We start from the raw sequence: 22,753 nt of genomic DNA, 5'->3' as shown, positions 1-22,753 counted from the left end.
CTTTTGGAAATACCGTGTTTAAAATGGTAGTTAAAAAGGCATAGGTTGGTTTGGGCGTTGAGTTGCAGTCACGCTGTCTTTCTTCATAGGAATGGGCTGGTTTTTAAACAAAAAAAAAGTTGGGGGTGGGGGGGGGGGTTTCACACACACAGTCACGCATCACGCACTGTTCGCACGCCCGCAACACAAAACGTTTTGTATTTATTATGAAATCTGGCTCCCCATAAGGGGTATGAGATTGTGTATATAAAAGATCCCTTGCTACTTGTGACGGTACATGCTCTTAAGTTCTTTTCACCTGTGGCGATATTAATTGTGTTAGAGGGCCGTGTGCAGTTTCATTGCACGTAGCCCAGGTGGGCAACTTGTTACGTAATACTTCTGCGCGACGGTCGTCTAATACACACCCAGCCAGCTGTGGAGGCCATGTGGCCGGTAGTTACGTAATACCCCCGCGCGACCGTGGAATCTCTAGCGAACTGGCGACATTAAGTCTGACGATCTGAGGAAAAAACATACCGCTTGGTCGCGGTGGAAATATCAGATGATAAGATTCGGTGCCGCGATTTACCCCTAGGCGATATTTCAGTTTATAATAAATAGCTAGAGTTTTAGAGTTATGAGGAGACCAAAAAGGAAGGCCTCCCCCGGGAACGTTGTCCGTTTGGACTTTGGTTAATATTTTTATGTCTGCTCTGTTGTATGTAAACTTGATGTTGATTGATGTGACTTTTAAATATTTTAATACTGTATTATACCAATATTCTTTAAACAGTGTCTTCGGTCATCTGACGAAGTAAATCGTAGACTTTTTGTTCTAACATTATATGAGTATTTGGTAATATAAAGCTTAACCGTCATCCTAGAAGACTAGGTAACTGTAGGTTGTGTCTTTATTGTGATAGGTCCCAGTATTAATTCTGTGTTACAAGGTTACTGAAGGAGTAGTTAGGGTTAATTAAAAATTAACCCGTTAGGAATAGAGCTGTAATTCCTTTATTAATTAACTTCTCCTGAAAGTGTTTCTCAATTATCACACGTGTGGGTGTTGTGTCACGGTGAAGTGATTAGCATATTGTGTAAACTAAACTCCTAGAGATTAACTAATTAAGTGATCAGTTCTGTGTTGTTATAATTGTTGTTATTAATTAACTACTGAGGCTGTGCATTTGTCAGCGTAGGTTAATACAGATTCCAAAGTGTATTGTGTTTTTGTTGTGTTTTCTAGTGAACTAAACGTGCTATATTACATATACTTTATATAAGATCGTATCTCTGATCATACCTAGAGACGAGCCAAAGCGGGTATATACCGCCCGTTACAGAGAGATCTAATATTCAGTTACGGTTATTATAGAATCCCCGTGACAGGAGTAGAAAATTGGGGCGCTCGTCCTGGATCTGAAACGGGAGACGCATATTTTAAAAAAAGTATTGTTTGTAAATGGGGGCTTTATAAATTATTTTTACAAATAACCAGAAGTAGCACGTTGTTCACTAGAAAATTAATTAATATTAAGTGCGTCATATCTAAACATGGATAAGAATTTGCTGGATAGGCCTACGCTCAGTGTAGTGGAGATTAAGCGAGCACGTAAGGCCGAGATAGTTGAAATCGCGGGTGAGCGAGAAATTGATTTAACATCAGCTAAAACCTTAGGTGATATAAAGACAATTATTATCCAGGAAGGTTTTGGTGATAGGCCTGTTATGGAAGACAGTGAGATTGTTCCAGAGATAGAGATAAATGAGTTAAGTGTGGAATAACAATTAGCTTTTAAAAAGCTTGAGTACGAAAGAGAGGAACGTGCATTAGATAGAGAGAGAGAAGACAGAGAGATAGAGAGAGAGAGAGAGAGAGAGAGAGAGAGAGAGAGAGAGAGAGAGAGAGAGAGAGAGAGAGAGAGAGAGAGAGAGAGAGAGAGAGAGAGAAAAGAAGGTAGAGATAGAGATTATAGAGAGAGGGATAGAGAAGATAGAGAGAGGGATAGAGAAGAGAGAGAGAGAGGAGAGAGAGAGAGAGAGAGAGAGAGAGAGAGAGAGAGAGAGAGAGAGAGAGAGAGAAGAGAGAGATAGGGATAGAGAATTCCAGTTAGCAAAATTAAAAGGGTAGGCACATGAGTTAAAGTTGAATACTGAAGAAGTTAGACGTGAGGCAGGAAATGGTTTTAACATGTCGGAGGCTTATAGATCAGTGCCTGTATTTGACGATCAGGAGGTAGACATGTTCTTCCAACTTTTTGAACGGGCCGCTAAGCAGCTAAATTGGCCGCAGTCTAAGTGGACATTGTTAGCCGTGTCTAAGTTTAAGGGGAAGGCTAGTGTAGCTTATAATTCAATGAGTGATGAGCGAGCAAGTCAGTACGACCTAGTTAAGGCTGCGGTGTTGAGGGCGTATGAATTACGACCTGAGGATTATTGTTTACGGTATAGCGAGTTGAGAAAAACGCAGGGTCAGTCTTATAGTGAGTTTGTGGCTAAGAAGGCAGGGATGTTTGATAAATGGGTATTTCTCATCAGGTAGAGTCATATACCGAGTTACGGGAGTTGTTGATCTTACAGGACATTAAAAATGGATTACCAGTTAGCTTACGTATTCATTTAGAGGATCGTGATGTCAAAAAGATAGCGGAGGCAGGCATAGTGGCAGATGATTACGTGTTAATACACAAAGCTCAGGCAGTACCGGGTAGCTCTTTACAACAGGGTGATAAGAAAAAAATTCAGCCAGGTTTTTCCCGGGAAAGTAACTATCGGGTAGAGTCATCTAGTTGGTCAGCTAGTCAGGCAAGGAATGAGTAAGGATAGACCTGCATTATCAGCCAATGCACGAACTTTTCGTCCACATTGCAGTTACTGTAAAAAGGATAACCATCTTGTCGGGGACTGTTTTAAAAGGAAACGCGATAATGCGCACGTGGTCGGTTTAGTGAGGTCAGCTCCGTTAGCGAGAGAGTTAATGGTTAGTCACATGGCAGAGAAAGTAAACCCGTATGTGTCCACTGGTATGGTTTGTGATGTGAAACAAGAATTGAGTCCTAAGGCTATATCAATCTATAGAGATACCGGGTGTAGTCAGAGTTTGATCACGCAAGAGAGTTTAGCTGGTATTGAAAATTCAGACATAGGACGTAGTTTGGCCTTAACCTCGGTTACTGGAGAAAAAATTGTTGTTCGGTTACATAACGTTTTCTTGTGTTCGAAGTTTGTGACGGGACCAGTCATTATGGGTGTTGTAAAGGTCTTGCCTGTTGAAAACATAGGAGTTTTGTTGGGTAATGATTTGACTAGTCAGTGTTGTCAGCCGAAATGTGACCAATTGTTAATTAAAGACAGCCCTTTACCCATAAAAGAGTGTGAGGTTGATGAGATTAGTTATCCTGCGTGTGTAAAGACTAGGGCTATGGCCAGTAGGTTAGCACAAGACGCAGAGGATATTTGTGATTTGTCTGATACGTGTGTGAGCCATGAAATTGGAGTGGATGAGGTTATCAGTAAAATTGGAGACAAGTCAACTGAGGAATTAAATGTGGTGGAACCTGTTGATCTCCCGCAGAGGGTAAATGAACCAGTTGTGTTTGATAGAGGGGACTTACCTTGTAATAGACAAGAGTTAGTACTAGAGCAGGGGGCTGATCCAAATTTGTTGGCAGCTCGCACTACCTTGTTAACTGTGGACAAGGGAGTATTAATAAATAAGAGAGTTAGAGATAGGAGGTTGCCGGCGACCGAACTAGCTAGGAAGCAACTGAGCCATGCTCAGAGCAAAATAAAATCAGTGTTTGATAGGAAGGCTAAGAGTCGGGAATTTAAACCAGGGGATAAAGTGCTGCTGTACCTTCCCATTAAACGGGGCTCATTACAGAACCGGTATTTCGGCCACTATGTTGTGCACAAACGGGTTAATGAGACAGGGTATGTGATAAACATTCCTGATAGGTGTTAGGAAAAGTAGGTATTGTCACATCAATTTGCTAAAAGGTTATTTTGACTGACTGCCGATAGTTCCAGAGAGACCGGTCCAAATTGAGAGACACTTAATTTCCTGTGTTGACGTCAATACTGCAGAGGTCAAGTTGGCCAACAGCCAGATTCTAGCAGACTTGAACCCCCGGCGAAAAAAGTTGACTACGCTGATACAAAACAATGTTTCCATTTGTCGGGACCTTCCAACGGTTACCAATACCTTAAGCCAAGATGTGCGCTTGGAACCCAACGCTACACCGATTTGACAGCATGCCTATCGGAGAAAACCTGGAAAACGTGCGACGTTGGAAAAGTAGGAAACGAAGTTCCATTGGTCAAGTGAATGCGAGAAGTCATTCAACCGTCTCAAGCAGAGGCTCTACTCGTCTCCCGTGATGGCAGCACCAGACTACCGAATGCCGGTCAAGCTAGCTGTGGGTGCCAGTGACGTGGGTGCTGGAGCTGTGCTGTTCCAAGAAGACGAAAATGGACTGGACCATCCTGTAAGTTTCTTCTCGAAAAAGTTTGACAAACACCAGGTGAACTATTCCACTATAGAGAAGGAAGCTTTGGCCATGGTACAAGCTCTGAAGCATTTTCAGATCTACGTGAAATCGGCAGTGCACCAAGTGGTGGTCTTTACTGATCATAATCCGCTAACTTTCATTCACAGAATGAACGCCACCAACCAGAGAGTTTTGAGGTGGAGTCTTCTTCTGCAAGAATACCCAGTTACCATTGAACATATCAAGGGCACATCCAATGTAATCGCTGATGCCCTGTCCCGAAGTTAAACGTTATGATAATGTGTTGACATTCTTGATTTCTGTTTTGTTTATATATATTTTATTTGTATACCAGGGACTCAGAAACTCAGTGTGATTACTGGTATTCACCTTATTATTACATGTGTTATAAATGCCCGTATGCGTCGGTTAACGCACCTTTTTGTTTTAATGTAGTATATTTCCCTATTCCTAGAATAGAGGAAATATCCTTTTTGAGGTGGGGGTGTGTGACGGTACATGCTCTTAATTTCTTTTCGCCTGTGGCGATATTAATTGTGTTAGAGGGCCGTGTGCAGTTTCATTGCACGTAGGCCAGGTGGGCAACTTGTTACGTAATACTTCTGCGCGACGGTCGTCTAATACACACCCAGCCAGGTGTGTAGGCCATGTGGCCAGTAGTTACGTAATACCTCCGCGCGACCGTGGAATCTCTAGCGAACTGGCGACATTAAGTCTGACGATCTGAGGAAAAAAATACCGCTTGGTCGCGGTGGAAATATCAGATGATAAGATTCGGTGCCGCGATTTACTCCTAGGCGATATTTCGATTTATAATAAATAGCTAGAGTTTTAGAGTTATGAGGAGAACCAAAAAGGAAGGCCTCCCGGGAACGTTGTCCGTTTGGACTTTGGTAAATATTTTATGTCTGCTCTGTTGTATAACCTTGATGTGATTGATGTGACTTTTAAATATTTTAATACTGTATTATACCAATATTCTTTAGACAGTGTCTTCGGTCATCTGACGAAGTAAATCGTATACTTTTTGTTCTAACATTATATGAGTATTTGGTAATATAAAGCTTAGCCAGTCATCCTAGAAGACCTAGGTAAACTGTAGGTTATTGTCTTTATTGTGATAGGTACCGGTATTAATTCTGTGTTACAAGGTTACTGAAGGAGTCGTTAGGAATAGAGCTGTAATTCCTTTATTAATTAAGTTCCCCTGGAAGCGTTGCTCAATTATCACACGTTACTGAACAAGTAGTAAGGGTTGATTAAAAATTAACCAGTTAGGAATGGTGTTGTAATTCCTTTATTAATTAACTTCTCCTGGAAGCGTTTCTCAATTATCACACGTGTGGGTGTTGTGTCACGGTGAAGTGATTAGCATATTGTGTAAACTAAACTCCTAGAGATTAACTAATTAAGTGATCAGTTCTGGGTTGTTATTATTGTTGTTATTAATTAACTACTGCGGCTGTGCATTTGTCAGCGTAGGTTAATACAGATTCCAAAGTGTATTGTGTTTTTGTTGTGTTTTCTAGTGAACTAAACGTGCTATATTACATATACTTTATATAAGATCGTATCTCTGATCATACCTAGAGACGAGCCAAAGCGGGTATATACCGCCCGTTACAGAGAGATCTAATAGATATACAGTTAGGAGAGATATTTTGATAATCGTGTTTTATTCAGTTACGGGTATTATAGAATCCCCATGACACTACTCATGGAAAAAATGTAGCGGGTTTCCTCTCTAAAACTGTCAAAATTATGTTTTTCATCCAATAACCGATGATTCATAAATCAATGTCCTCTAGTGATGTCGCTAAACACAAATAAACTTTGACGGTCAGTGTGCATACCATAACAAATTTATTCTGCTACTTAAGACGGGCACGCGTCGGTATGTCTTTTGCAGTTCACCTGGTTTCATAAACACTCGGAGAGGCGTGATAAAATGCCTTTGTATGAGGGCTGATGAAGAGGTCTGATAAAGTACTCCTCTATTATAAAGCGAATGAATGAATGGCTGAATGACGACAACAAAGAAAACGTCGACAATGTGCTAAAGAAATACAAATGAATGAAAATCATCACACACGCACTTTGTCTGGCGACATGAAAGCCTCACTTTAAACCAAACAGTCAGCAAACAGCTACAGTCCTTCCCCACGAGACATATTTTAACGGCAATTATTTTGGGAGTCTAGAATAAAACACTGTGAAAAAACGTTCACGTCTATGTCCACTGTGAATACAAAAATACAACAACACAATAGACGTTATACAATGAAGCCAAAACCAACGTCAGACTTACACTTGGCCTGTACATATTGTTATTATTAATTGTTGTTGTTTCTTTGCTTTTATTTTTTGCTGACACCAATTTGTTTGGTAATATGCAACACAATGAATTGAATACACCATGATCGCACACCTGGACCAAGGTCATTGTCTACTACACAAAGGCCATTGTTTCCTCCATGGCCATTGTCTCCTATACAAAGGCCATTGTGCCATTGTCTCCTACACAAAGGCCACTGTTTCCTACCGAGGCCAAACACCTGCACCCACCTATACAAAGGCCATTGTTTCCTACACAAAGGTCATTGTTTCCTATCAAGACCATACACCTGCACCCACCTATACAAGGGCCATTGTTTCCTACACAAAGGCCATTGTTTCCTACCAAGGTCAGACACCTGCACACACCTATACAAAGGCCATTGTTTCCTATACAAAAGCCATTGTGTCATTGTTTCCTACACAAAGGCCATTGTTTCCTACCGAGACCATAAACCTGCACCCACCTATATACAAAGGCCATTGTTTCCCACACAAAGGCCATTGTTTCCTACCGATACCATACACCTGCACCCACCTATACAAAGGCCATTGTTTCCTACACAAAGGCCATTGTGTCATTGTTTCCTACACAAAGACCATTGTGTCATTGTTTCCTAGACAAAAGCCATTGTTTCCTACCGAGACCATACACCTGCACCCACCTATATACAAAGGCCATTGTTTCCTACCAAGGTCACGTGATCACGGGAAAGTAGGTCAATCATGACTCTATACAGGCCTCCCTACTACTAATGTGTTTTAAATCGACGAAACCATTTTTACTTCTGTATATCAAAGTACAAGAACACGAACGTCGAATAAAACCAAAACAACATTTAAAATATCCTATGCTAACTGTTCTTGTTAAGCCGGATAAATTAAAATGCCTTTGTGTTTTGTTGAACTTTTATAATCGATATATGCCGCGGATGAAGAAAATAGAAGGAACCGCGATAACCCTCCACTTGTTTAAAACCGTGGCATCTATATTTTTTGGACGGGGATGCGTTTATTTATTTTAAAAGAAGGGATGGGGGCGTGTAGTGACATTTAAAATTAAAAGCCTTTGGTATAATAGTCGTGTGGCTCTGGTTGAACCATTTAAAGACATTTTGAAATTGTGCGTGTCCCAACGAGTGGGATTTGTGTTCGTTTGAAATGGATTACAATGAAGGGTCGAACAATTGAGTTTTCCTATTTCAACCAGTGATTCATGAGTGTCTAATCATAGGAAATAGTATGAAATATGCTGTGTAAATATGTAGATACTTTGTATGTACATGTGTGTGTGTGTGTGTGTTTGTGTGTGCGTGTGTGTGTGTGTGTGTCTGTGTGGGTGTGTGTGTGTGTGTATTTGTATGTATTTGTGTATACGTGTATCTATGTATATATGTATGCATGTGCGTCTGTAGGCATGTAGATGGGTGCGTTGGTAAGCAACATATGTACGTATGGCTGGATCAATGGATGGTTTAAAGGTTGTTTTGTTTAACGACATCAATAGAACACATTGACTGATTTATTAATCATCGGCTATTTGATGAACAGTTGGCACATTTTATATAGAGTTTTAAAGAGAAATCCCGCTACATTTTTCGATTAGTAGCAAGGGATCTTTTGTATGCACCATCCTACAGACTGGATAGCACACACCACGGTCTTTGATATACCACTCGTGGAGCAGTGGCGGGAACGAAAATTAGTTCAATGGGTCTACCGACGTGGATCGATCCTAGACTGACCGCGCACCAGACGAGCTATTTACCACTGGGCTACATCTTGCCTCGGATGGATGGATGGATGGATGCATATTTGGCTATGTCCAAGTGTTGGCGATAAATTAATGTTGACTTTCTCTTATATTTATACGTCGAACTTATTATCTTACAGTCAGCGTATTTGCTATTACTCAACCCGCATGATCATATCCCGGTTCTTCTTTCACAAAAATATTTTTTGATCACTTGTATATATATATATGTATGTATGACAAATTTATTATATGTATGTATGTATGTATGTATGTATGAATCGTCATTATCATAGCCAGAGGCGCGCATAATACATTTTTTATTCCTAATATATGACATTGACGATACCGAAACACAGAAGGGTAATACTATCTTTATCATATAATTTCAAGCTAAAAACAACGTGTATTTGTAAACTGCATATGCACCTTTAATTCCAGTCAGCCAATACTCGACATTCAAATGGTGTATGAATATATGGTGCCGTGTCTTATTAAAAGGAATATCTCTACATTAAAATAAACTAGTACATGACATGTTTTCTTTTCAGGACGCTGGACAGCTATCAATGTAAAGTTGCTGTATTAAGCGTTTTTTGTTTTATGATTATAAATGCATACGTCAATTCTGTAGTGTCGCCGTAGCACGTGTTGTTACATGTCAATAAACGTAGTACTGCTGTGTTCTGATTAATTTACATCTAATTTGCAATAATATATATATGTATGTATATATGTATATATGTATATGTATATATATATATATATATATATATATATATATATATCTATATATATATCATATATATATATATATATATATATATATATATATATATATATTATAGATAGATAGATAGATAGATAGATAGATATAGTTATCCTATAACTTACCCATGGTATCCGTGTCATAAAGCCATGTGATAATTTTAGTGTATTAACCCGGTTAGTAATGGTATGCAAATTTGCAAGGTCTCTAGGTAATGTGTTGCTGTGGATGGGTCATTTGCTTACAACCTCGTGTAGTTAATGGTATTTGTCTCGGCAGAGCCTCGACAAATACCGATTAACATAGACTCGGTTGATATTTTGCATATTAAAAAATACTCGTGACGAATCCTCTATCGGCCTATATGTATGTATGCATTGGTGTATGTATTGATGCAGTTTGCTTTGTCTGGTCCCATTCCCTTTTGAAAGCAGCATTTGCATGACAGTTTTTCAATCTGTATTTTTTTTTTTTTTTTTTAATTTGTTATGGTTTACTTTTTGTTTTATTATTAGAGGTTTGGCAGGGTAATCCGCTGGTTTTCACTTCATTTGCTTTCTTCGCAAAACTAACTCACAACACACATATCTAATATTTTACACACACACACACACACACATATTTATTATCCACATATTATTGGTGGTGTCGTGGTAGCTATCGGGCATAAGCCTAGTAGGTACTGGGTTCGCAACACGGTACTGGCTCCCACCCAGAGCTAGTTTTAACAAGTCAATGGGTAGGTGTAAGATCACTACACCCTCTTCTCTCTCACTAACAACTAATAACTAACAACTAACCCACTGCCCTGGAAGGACAGGCCAGATAGCTGAGGTGTGTGTGCCCAGGACAGCGTGCTTGATTGGATATGAGCACGAAAATAAATTGAAATGAAATGATTTGTGACAAAGGATGTAGGGCTAGCTCCATCACTCGCCAAATACGTCAACTTTTAATTTTTAAATCATTTGCTGAATTTTATTTCAATTTGGCGAAATAATAATTTTTAATAATAGATATTTTTATTGGAAAATGCAAATTGTAACTTTAACATACATACATACATACATACATATATACTTGAATGCATGCGTACATACATACAAACATACATACTTTTATTACCCCAGCAGGCACTCATAACGGGGAAAATAAAAATCATAATTTCTCACTGAGAAATTATCATGCATTGGTCTAACGAACAATACTATTGGATAATGACCTTGTCGGTACTAAATATGACGTCATCACGATTTGGCAAACGCACACAATGACGTCATGTAGTTTAAAGAGTTTGCATTTACGGCTGTCTGATTTTGGTGTTAAATTTATAACAAAATGTCATTTTAATGCAATTCATTATAGATTTTGTACCAGAATAAAGAGAACTTTTGTTTTTGAAAATTATCTATGAACGTGATTAAATTACAAAGTTATAGAAATACTCAGAACAGTGCGTATATCGTTAAATTTATGTCCCTCATGAAATAATTTTAATTTGTCACTCGCTAAAGCTCGTGACAACTGAAAATTATTTCACTCTGGACATAAATTTGATAATAACTGGTAACTCGTTTATTATCCTCTATATATGCAGCAGTTGGGACATTTTGGGTCGACTTGGTACATGATTGTTATAATTGTGGCATCTTGGGCTGATCAGTGGCCCAAGATGTTTCAGTTGTCTTGTGAGTTTCTGAAATATATAAAAACAAATATTTATAACAGTTTGTAACTTATTCGTGTGAAGATATATCAATTATAACTACACATTACATACCATTTTCTTAATTACAATGAGTTTAATTTCGTTTCAGGCAAATATTGTGTAACAGGAAACAAAATATACTCTGTCAATTGCTTGTTTTTTTAAATCGCATAGGTGATATGGAAAGAAGGAAAGTGTTTGATTTTACAAAATATAGGTGTTTTTTTATACAATGTTGCTGAATGACCATGTTTGTTAATGTTCCTGGAATGGGACAGCATGCCCAAATGCACCCTAAAATAAATTTAACGCACGTTGTGGCACGTTGTGCGACAATTGCAGGAAATCGGCTTGCAATGGTCAGATTTTGGCGATTGCACGTGAAACTCGGGGAAAAAATTGGGGGTAGTGATGGGTATTTAAAGCTGCAATGCTCGCAATAATGCCTCATTTCCATTTCGACGTAGACGAGTTACAAGATGCCAGGACTAAGCCTGCCGAATTGAAACAATGCAATAGGCCGCCTCCAGTTAGGTGAATCGCAGTCAGCAGTCGCACGCCACATGAACGTCCACCAGAGCACCATTTCACGTCTCTGGGACAGGTACCAGGAGTTTTAATCGGCTGAAGACCGGCCCAGAAGTGGAAGACCTCGCATAACAACTGCAGCACAAGATAGCTACATCCGGGTTCTGCATTTGCGTCACCAAACTGCCACAGCAACGAACACTGCAGGACGCACACCTGGTTTGAGAAGGGTGTCTGCACAAACCATTCGGAACCGACTTCGAGAAGCTGGTTTACGAACTAGGAGACCGTATGTTGGCCCCGTCCTGCGACGTCAACATCGACATTTACGTGTTCGATGGTGCACGAATGTACAGGGGTGGAACTTGGGAAACTGGCGACGAGTATGGTTCAGCGACGAGTCACGTTTCTTCTACAGCGACGTGATGGACGACAACGTGTTTATAGACGCCACAATGAACGTTTCGCCAACAACTGCGTCGCCCAAGTTGACAGATTCGGTGGAGGGAATATCATGATGTGGGGAGCCATCTCATACACCGGCAGAAGTGAACATGTGTTCGTACAAGGCAACCTGGCAGCTATACGCTACCGGGATGAAATTCTTCGCCGTCACATGCTTCACATTCTGGATCGACGGAGAGAACTCTTTGAGCAGGACAATGCCAGGCCGCATACGGCACGTGTAACAGTGGATTTCCTACAGAATGAGAAAATTAATGCGCTGCCATGGCCATCAAGATCGCCAGATCTCAACCCCATTGAACATATATGAGACGAACTGGACAGACGTGTACGCCAGCGTGACCCGGAGCCTTATACGCTTCTGCAACTGCTACGTACACTGCAGGAAGAATGGGCAAGGATTCCACGTGCCCGGTAAAGTTAAAGCTTGTTTTGTTTAACGACACCATAGAATACATTGATTTAGTAGTCAAACATTTGGTAATTTTGATATGTATAGTCTACGGTGCAAACACGTTACATTTTTCAATTAATAGCAAAGGATCGTCTATATGCACAGGATAGCACATACCACAACCTTTGATATACCAATCGTGGTGCACTAGCTGAAACAAGAAAGAGCCCAAATTAACTGAACGATGGGGAGAGCTTTACCACTATGCTATGTTCAACCCCGCAAAACTAGCTAGTCTGTCAATAATTACATTTGTTTGTATAATTCAGTAAAATCACTCAAGTGAAATTCAATTACATCCAAATGAAGATTAAAACTGTTTCAAGCAAAACGAAAAATGTAATACGAAAAATATGTTAAATTATTATTAGTACTTCTGAAAGGTTAGTTTTCATTCATAACTCAAATGAAAATTAAAAAGTGTAAATGTTAAATTACATTTTATACCCAAAGAAATTTAAATAATTATTTTAGTTATTATCTTATAAAAGTAAATGTATGATTGATGTACAAACACACTTTGTTCATATTTTCTATTTTCTTTGAATTTGATAATTTGTAAAATTTCAGGCAAGACTTCCTTATTCCCCTAGACCTCACACTCGGTTGAAGCAGACAGTGATTTAAACGAATGTTAATGCTAACCTTATAAAAGCGTTACACACCGACAAAATTATGCTGTTTAACTTAATGGCGTCCAAGAAACGATGTAGCCGTAGTCTGTGACCCGTAAAATATTATTAGTCCAGAGTGGCTGTCAATCACGCTGTACGGAGGGGTCAATTTTCATTGCTACATACACCCCAAATGTCCTTTAGTTAAAACTCTCCTAGTAGACATTTTAAGTGTCTGAAATTGCTTCATATGGAGTGAACAACTCTATAAAGACGATAGCGCAAGTTTTATGACGGTGAGCTGGGATATATTCTCGCGCGTTACATGCTTGAATTAGTAAATGAAGAAATAAAAGGCAATCTAACCGGATGAAGACGTCTATCAACTACACTAAATTAGGACATCCACCATTTGTACAAGTAATCCAAATAACCCTGTAACGGCATGTGTTCTGACCCCGTCAGTCGTACACTTCATCAGAGCTTCGCTTCATTGTATAGGTTTTCACCATAATCATATTAATTGAAGGAATGTCAGCATGTCAGCGTGTCAGCATGTTGTTTCAACCAATATGTAATTGATTAATTCTAAAAGCATTTGACTGATTTCGTTTGATAGGGACGTGGAGACGAACAGGAATACAGGTATACACATCTAAATCAGCACGGCAGAGTAATGGAGGGGAATCTTGTGGTTTACAAATCACAGGTAGTGATGACGGATCTGACATTGCCAATATAACCACCAGAACATGTGATGTCACAGCCAGGTACGTGACGATCTACCAAAACTACAGCAATCCTAAAGGCTCAACATGTATGGATTTCTGTGAAGTTGTTGTAAAGGGTAAGCGCAATAACTGTTACAGTCTCCAGTATAGTCTGCCTCGTGACCATTTTTTAGGGACCAAAAAGTGAAGGTGGATTTCAAATCCTTGGGACATTAAAACAAAATTAGCCTTCAATTGTCTTGCGAACGTTTTTGGCTAACTCCACGAGATGGCCAATTGTAAAATACCATTTTGATTGCTGATTACAGGTGCTACGATGTACCACCTCTAAAAGTCAGTGCACCACGGTTAGCTTGTTTACGTCACATTCATGTAGTAATATGCGGTGAAATGTTAATGTTTGTAAATAATTATGGATGACATAGTGGACGTCGTATTGTTTAATGTATGTGAAGTGAAGGAACTTTAAGTCCGAAAACGACTTTGACGAATACACGACGGACAAAATGGAAACCGAGAAACAAAAACGCAAACATTCACACATTCTGTAACAAATTCATGAAACATATTTCTCTCTTACATGCACCTAGTAGCGAAAAATCAACCATCAAGCCAGAAATTGGAAACGTGACAAGTGCTCCCCGATTACCACTTCATGGTCTCTCAAACACGTGCAAAACACGAACATTACAACAAACACAGCTCCTACAGACAGGGAAATTATTCATGTGAAAAGTTCGTTTTGTTTAACCACTAGAACACATTGATTAATTAATAATCGGCTATTGGATGTCAAATATTTGGCAACTCTGACATAGTCTTATAGAGGAAACCCGCTACATTTTTCCATTAGTAGCAATTGATCTTTTAAAAGGACAATACCACATACATGATAACGTATACGACAGCCATTGATATACCAGTCGTGGTGCACTGGCTGGAACGAGACATAGCCCAATATGCCCACTAACGCGGGTATCGATCCTAAACCATCTGCGCATCGGGCGAGTGCTGTACCACTGGACTAAGTCCCGCCTCATGATATTAGAAAGACTGGTTTAAATTTGGACGTAATAAGGGGCTTTCAAGTGGTAGCAAACCATGGCTTCGGAAGATAATATTATAAGAATGTGTAGCATTTCCTGCCAGCAGCAAGGAGACAATTAATATCTGCTTTTTTTTTAAATGTTGTACTTTTATTCTAAATTTTAATTTTCTATATCTGTGATATTTGTATTTGTTGCAAAGTTCTTTACACTGTATTTTAATTGAACTGTTGAATTTTTATATTGATGTTGATCATCACTTTAGTCTTTCCCATTACCATAGTTTGACACCCAATAGCCGATGTATTTTTCGTGCTGGGGTGTCGTTAAACATTCATTCATTCATTCATTCATTCATTTTAAATGTTGTACTTTCACACAATGGTTAGACTATCATAAACGTTTGCCTGTTTTCAATTTACAATGACTCGGTAACTAAGGTGACTTATGAACATACTATTAAAATATTTCAGCATGTCCACTTACCAAGTATGGTTCCGACTGTGACAAGTTGTGTGCTGATCGTAAATGTGCTAGGAGTAATTCATCGTGCATTATGTGGACAGGTGAATGTAACGGAGGATGTCTAACTGGCTGGAAAAACGATGACTGCACCATAGGTATGGTTTATATGAAATAAATCAGGTAAAGCAGACATTGTCTAGAAGACTGTCGATTGCAGACTATAGCTTGCACATTGTATTCGATTTGATAAATATTTCAATGCTTAAAGGTAAGCCAGCAGGACAAATACATTGGGTAATGCTAAAGGTAAAGTTATTTGTGATTTCAGCTGTTGTAGGTCGTCCAATCAACCTAAACTTGACACAGTATGTTACTGAAATCGTAACTCAATGTGTTCAAGAAACCGAGCCAAAATACGTATTGAAGGTTCAGGCGTCTTTTGCTGACGTAGAATGTCTACTGGTGCTTGGAACCAAATCACATTAAGTAAACGTCTTGACAGATTTCTAAAATCCCCAAAGAACAGGTGTGTTTTTGAAAGGACAGCTTTGCAGCTTTCTGTTGTGTTTCTGATATGAAATCGTGTAAAATCTGTCATTATACAAAATAAAATCGGCTGCAGAAACGTTGTCAGCAGCTGCATGTTAGTTAATTGTAGTAAGACGAACTGAACTATATCTGAATTATCTCATGTCATTGAAAGGTGGGGGAATAGGGGAAGGGAAATGCTATACTGATTTTACTTACTTTTCACATGCCACTTTGGGCACTCCCACTAGTAGGAGAATAATTCCCCCCTTTTATCCCATGCATACAATACAATTGTGACATGGTTCTGTCACAATGAAACTGGCCACGTCGAGTATACGTCAGTCTGTTACAGCATGTATTTTGTGTTCACACATCCCAAAGTGTTGGACATGCAAAGTATATACGTGGAACATATACACATAAAAATACAAAGTACATGTTTCTAGGATTCGAAACTAGTACGACTTTTGTCAAAGGCAACATCGACGTTATAAACACTGTTTGAAACAGTATAGTGGTTGTTTAAAAGTAATTTATGCCAGCTTAACCAATGAGCAGGGACTGCAGCTTGTTTGCTAACATTAAGTATATGTTAACAATAAATAATTAACAACGGGACTGTTGTTGTAAAGGTCATTTGTTAACAACAACGCTTAATTTATAATGCCGCCAGGTAAAAACATATTCATATGTACAGACTTTTACATTGTGTTGCAGCAGCTATGTGGTACAGATACTGGAAATACTAATTACATTGGCAACATATGAAACAGCAAACACAATAACCTTGTAATAAAATACAACAGGGTGGCCAAGGGTAGGTTAAATTTACCGTTTCAAACAAGTAAACGTTTTCATTTGTTTTCTACCTGCTGCAGTCTCAGGACATACATGGAATGGAACACATGATGCAACGCAATTGTTCACAGCGTGATTCATTGGTTGAGTAACACCGACAATTAAAATAATGACAAATGGATCATTTTGTTGTACTGATATCTAGGACATTATATATTTTTGGTAACATTACGTCACTTTATATTTTACACTAAATTTAGTCACGTGTCCTTGAAGTTGTGTTATAATATACCAATAAAGTCTACAAAATACCATATAGAGTAATGTTATGTGGTTATATAGAGAATAATGCATGAGTGGCCGTTAAATACCATGTATCTCACAATGAGTTGTTTTAAAATGTATCTAACGAGCGAAATCGAGTTTGATACGTTTTTAAACGGATTGTGAGATATATGGTATTTAAAGGACAGGAATGCATTATTATATTTCTTATATATCCTCAACAACCAGGTTTTAAGCAAGTTTTAACATATTTATTGACTCAAAGATATTTACAACCCTTTGCACAGACGCATGATTGCCAGGTTAACTATATATCACAGTGTAATCGATTTCGACCTGTTTGTTTACTGGACGTATGACATTAGTAACCTGGTCATCACCTAGGAGCAGCCAGTCGTATGTCTTGAAATTGTTAACACACATATGTGTGTAAACACCTATGTATTATCAAATATAACACATGATGTTCTCACCAACGGGTGTGTAATTTATCGTGTCTGCCTTCATAAGTATATATATTGTCACAATAAATGGAATTTGTCCTCTTGCACACTGCATGACATATCTTGTTAAACGTCTTGTATTCACGAGAACATTATTTCTGAGTATATAATCAGTTACACATTCTTTACGTACTCGATAAACCACAATTTTCAGATATGATGTTTTAGCATCGAAATGGTTCAAAGTTCAAAATTTAAATATATCGTTGAATACTTCTATGCCTACCATTGGTCAGTTTTTATGTGGCTGGTCTTGTCATAACGTGTTGCTGTATCTCACTAGTAAATTGATTTTAAATATCATTACTGAATCAGGTAATATTGTGTTTGAAACTTGCCTTGTGAGGGGAGAGTTTCAGTCTCTAGATCATATTGCTGTCCTAAAATAATTAAAGGGTTAACTATAACACTATTTCAGTGGTTGAAACATTTTGCAAAATATGTTCAGCTTTTCACATACAATAACTAATTCTGTATTTAAAACAAAATATCACAACATTTATTTGATTTGTGTCTGAATTAGTAAAGATATCATCGCCAGATTACATACCATGGTTATCAAGGTAAAACGGAAATATGCTGTGTTCGCAAATCTCGTCAAACCTATAAACATATTACGTCTGCTGTACCTTAATGGTTAACAACATATGCATGGCACAGGGATATGGGAATGCTTTATAGCCTAGCAATAAACGAGTTTGACTAGTTGAAATAAAACATATGTGCCTTGTATGTGTCCAACGTATGCAATGTGCACGTGCAAAGTATTGTGAACATATTACACACATTTTCAGTTTTACACCAAATTTTGAGTTTTCAGATTTTGTGTTAATTGCATGAAAAGATCCTCGTTGTCAACTCAGAAACCCATGTTGACAGGCAGGAATACATCTTAGCATGTTATAGTCATACATTCATAGATATACATTAGATATTTTTGTTAGTGTCACATTAAAACCAAATTGCGTTTTGAAAGTGTCTCAGTATATATATTAACAGTTTAACAGGTTATTGCATAACGTAATTTACTCTTAAATTCAGATCTTGACGAGTAAAAGTAACTAAAATTTATTTTAACTCTGGGCAGTTTAAAATAGCCTTCTTTTAGTATAGTGCAAAAAATATTTATACCATAGATATAATTGTGAAAATAACACATTAGAATAGGGAATTAGGACCCTGTTAAAATAACACCCGATATACACTCGATTAATGCCAAATATGTTTCATTGATTGGTTGATTCATCCATTCATTACAGTGGGTTTATAATATGATACTAATCAGATAAATCACATGTGCACTAATGTAGTGCAGAATATAATTCATATTATATAAAGTCCTGATTATTAATACATTCGCCATTTTGTTTTGGTTAATATCTGGTTACTCAGATATAAACGAGTGTGAGACTGGAACGTATCCATGTGACACCAATGCAGTTTGTGGAAATACAGATGGATCTTATACATGTACTTGCAAAGTTGGATTTTCCGGAGATGGACTCACCTGTAAAGGTAACTAAAATTGTGAATCTGCAAGTATGGAAACTGTAATCATGAACGGACTCATTTGCTCAATACAGTTATTAACCAAAATACAGAGTAGAATTGGCTCTAGGAATCTGAACAACAAAGCCGATATTAACAATTAAAGGGACATTCCTGAGTTTGCTGCATTGTAAGATGTTTCCGACTAATAAAATATTTCTACGATTAAACTTACATATTAAATATATTTTCTTGTTTAGAATATCAATATCTGTATATTCGGTGTGTTTCTGGTCGTCTTAATATTTGTAAGAAGCCCAAACTGGATGTTGTCTTCAAATGATTTCGTACGTACGAAAAAACAATATTTTAGGAAATAAAATGAAATTTAACCTAGTACAAATATTAGAACGATCAGAAACACGTTTAATATACAGCCACTAATATTGTATGCAGAAAAATATATCTGATATGTAATTACAATCGTTAAAACGTCTCTTTTAGTCGATAACATCTTAAAAAGTGCAGCAAACTCAGGAATGTCCCTTTAAGAGGTAATGCGTTGCACATGCGAGTCTAGCAGCACCTAATATATTCCGTTAAAACACATCGGCTAGTGGGTGTCAAACCAAGGTAAAAATACATCAATGATGTGATGATCAACAGCAGTATAAAAATTCAAGAGTTAAACTAAAAAACAGTGTAAAGAGCTGTGCTAAAAATACAAATATTATATGTTAAAGGTGCAGACCCTAGTTTTAACTCGTAAAAATGGACACAGGTTTAATTAATCTACAAACCTGTAACACACTTGGATAAAGTTACAATAGAGTGAAATAAGAGTCTGTGACGTTAAAACAGGAAAATATCATTAAAAATAGACAAAAATTCGAATCAATAACCGCTACTTCTTAGACGCACGAGCGTTTCCAAAAATAAAAATGCATTTGGTAATATTAGAAACAACAGGATGACCAGAAACACTTCGGTTCTACGGAAATGGATACTCTAAACAATAAAATATAAGTAATGTTTGATTTCAGTGATCAGAAACGGCTTTAATAGTAAAACATATGTTATAGTATTTAAAACTAGGGTCTGTCCCTTTAAAATATCTCCTACCGAACATATCTTTTCTCGTTTGCTTGAAAAACGGAATAGAGGCGAAGAAATAAACAAACATATAGTTTAAAAATAATAATATATGAAGAGCCTAACTTAATCATAAGATTATAACGATAATAATAATAATAATAATAATAATAATAATAATAATAATAAGTAGTAGTAGTAGTGGTAGTAGTAATAGTAGTAGTAGCAGTAATAATAATATAATTGTAATAATGACGATAATGATGGTGATGTTTTGTGTTATTCATTCTGTGTTGTTGTTACAGCATGTGAGTCTAACATCAAGTATGGTCCTAACTGCATCAAGCCTTGTTCAGATCGGAGCTGTGCTACAACTAGCTCCACCTGTAATGCAAAAACTGGAGCTTGTAATGGAGGATGTAAACAGGGGTGGCGAGAAGTGGACTGTACCCAAGGTATAACATGAACATTACCATGACTTGGACATTAATATCAGATAAAAAATACATTTATATTTAAAACCATATGTAGGCGTCCAGTGAATAAATTTCCAAACACGTCTATCTGACTCAAGCTACACACAAAGAGAGGAAGTGACGTATTTTTAGATGACTAATTTTATTAGGTGTTACGCTTTACCACATATAATTATTTAATATATACTATACACTGGAACTGATCCTAACACAAAACTATCTCAAAATTATTATTAACTCAGATTGTTTTATAATAAAGAATCTTAGTTTTAAAGCTTCTCAACAAACCCAGGCCAGCGTTATTATCAAGAAAGTCACTTGCAATCAACCACAATCAACACACATTTTATTCCAAGTTATGCAGAATAGGGTAAATATTCCGTTGTTTAATTTGTAGAAATGTGTTTTTGTTTTTTTTAACAAAGCTACCTGTGTTTCTGTATGTGTTTGCATATGTACTATTATCCTGTTCAATTATTTAGACCCAAAGTTTTTTGCAAATGTTACGTTTATGTCCTATTCGATATTTGTTTTCTTTGCATTTACATGAAAACAAACCCAAACCCCGACAGGTTTTATATACAAATCATCATATAAAATGCACGAAGTTGACTTAATTCCACTTTTTAAAAATCTCTGTGTCTTTTGAATGCACGTTATTTCTCCTATAAATAAGTACGGTCATTTGCATATCAAAAGCATCATTCTATAGTGCGTTTCAAACTAATGTTCGGTTCTATCGTCCTATCCGCACAAATCGTAGTATGACCTATATTTAAGAAAATATCTGTAAACATGAAGCAGGCGCGGATTCAGGTGGGGAGTTCAAGTGACAAAACCTCAGTTTAAAAAAAAAATATGTATCAAATATTATCATTATATTGTGGAATACACAAGCGCGCGCGCTGAAGGGAGAGAGAGAGAGAGAGAGAGAGAGAGAGAGAGAGAGAGAGAGAGAGAGAGAGAGAGAGAGAGAGAGAGAGAGAGAGAGAGATATACGTCATTTATGTAACGACGCACTCAACATATTTTAATCTATGGTTATATGGTTATAGGGAGAGAGAGAGAGAGAAGAATATGGTATGCATGCGATTGGTGGAGGTGGGACCCTCTGCACAACCCCAACCCCACTTAAGGCTTCTTTTGTATATGGAGCGGAACGTAGCTCAGAGGTAAAGCGTTCGCTCATGGTAGGTCGACTGATCGATCCCACATGGTGGACCCATTGGGTTGTGTCTAGTTCCAGCCTGTGCACCACAACTGATGTATAAAGGCTGTGGTATGTGCTATCCTGTCTGTGGGATGGTGCATATAAAACGTCCCTTATTGCTTATCAAAATTGCTTATCGGAAACAGTGGCCCATGTGGCGGTAGCGAGTTTCTTTCTCACTGTCATAATGCTCCTTAACCGTTTTGTCTGACGCCACATAAACGTATATCAAATGCGTTGAGTGTGTCGTTAAATAAGCATTTCTCTCGAATGTATGTGTAGTCTATATGCATTTCTAGTCGATTTGTTTATAGGTTGTTAGGTTGTTTGATAGTGAATGATATGGAAATAAATAGTTTTTGGTGTTAAAGAGTTCATGCATACATTAAAGTAATACTCCTGATGGGTATGGAGAAATAACTTAATCAGTCGACGAACTCATTTCTTCATCACTATCTTCGTTAAGGGGGACTATCACAGGGGGTATTTTATTTCTTATAAAACTATTTTGTTTTCTAAAATCTTCTTCGATCTTTATTACATGTTTAACTGCGTCAGAGAAGTGTGTAGGTGTGACAGAGTTCAATGCATGTGTAAGTTCTCTCCGCACCGTGGTCATTTTACCATCATTATGACGAGCTATGTGCCCTTTGACTTGACTCCAGATCAGTTCTATCGGATTGAGTTCAGAATGTCTTGGCGGCAGTCTTAGACACAAGTGTCCATGGCGTTCAGCAATATCATCAGTAACAAATTGCTTTGCACATTTGTTACTTTTCACAAGTTCATAAAGAACTGGCTTTGTCATGTTACTCTCAAAAGGTATATTTTTGTTTCGTAGCCACGACTGAATTTCTTCCTTTTTAGCGTTTAGTGCAGGACATCGTGTAATCTCAGTTAATTTGTTGTGGTAGCTTGCGTTATCCATGACGATAACAGAAGGTTCTGGTAGAGAAGGCATAAGTTGTTCTTCAAACCATTTGATGAAATTTTCATGATTCATCTCACCA

The 22,753-nt window shown here is 37.7% G+C and overlaps 1 protein-coding gene across 1 annotated transcript in view; it reads left to right on the top strand.

Annotated features, from left to right (window-relative positions):
- The window catches only part of LOC121374548 (neurogenic locus Notch protein-like), a 41,213-nt gene that overhangs the window by 3,085 nt on the left and 15,375 nt on the right, over positions 1-22,753 (top strand). The window contains exons 2-5 of the mRNA XM_041501653.1: positions 13,738-13,965; positions 15,369-15,515; positions 18,870-18,992; positions 20,363-20,512. Of these exons, the coding sequence (XP_041357587.1) occupies positions 13,738-13,965; positions 15,369-15,515; positions 18,870-18,992; positions 20,363-20,512 (648 nt within the window). The remainder of the gene's footprint in view (positions 1-13,737; positions 13,966-15,368; positions 15,516-18,869; positions 18,993-20,362; positions 20,513-22,753) is intronic.

The sequence above is a fragment of the Gigantopelta aegis genome, chromosome 6, assembly GCF_016097555.1.
Source record: "Gigantopelta aegis isolate Gae_Host chromosome 6, Gae_host_genome, whole genome shotgun sequence".
NCBI classification, from domain to species: Eukaryota; Metazoa; Mollusca; class Gastropoda; order Neomphalida; family Peltospiridae; genus Gigantopelta; species Gigantopelta aegis.
This window is presented reverse-complemented; position numbering and strand designations above follow the sequence as displayed.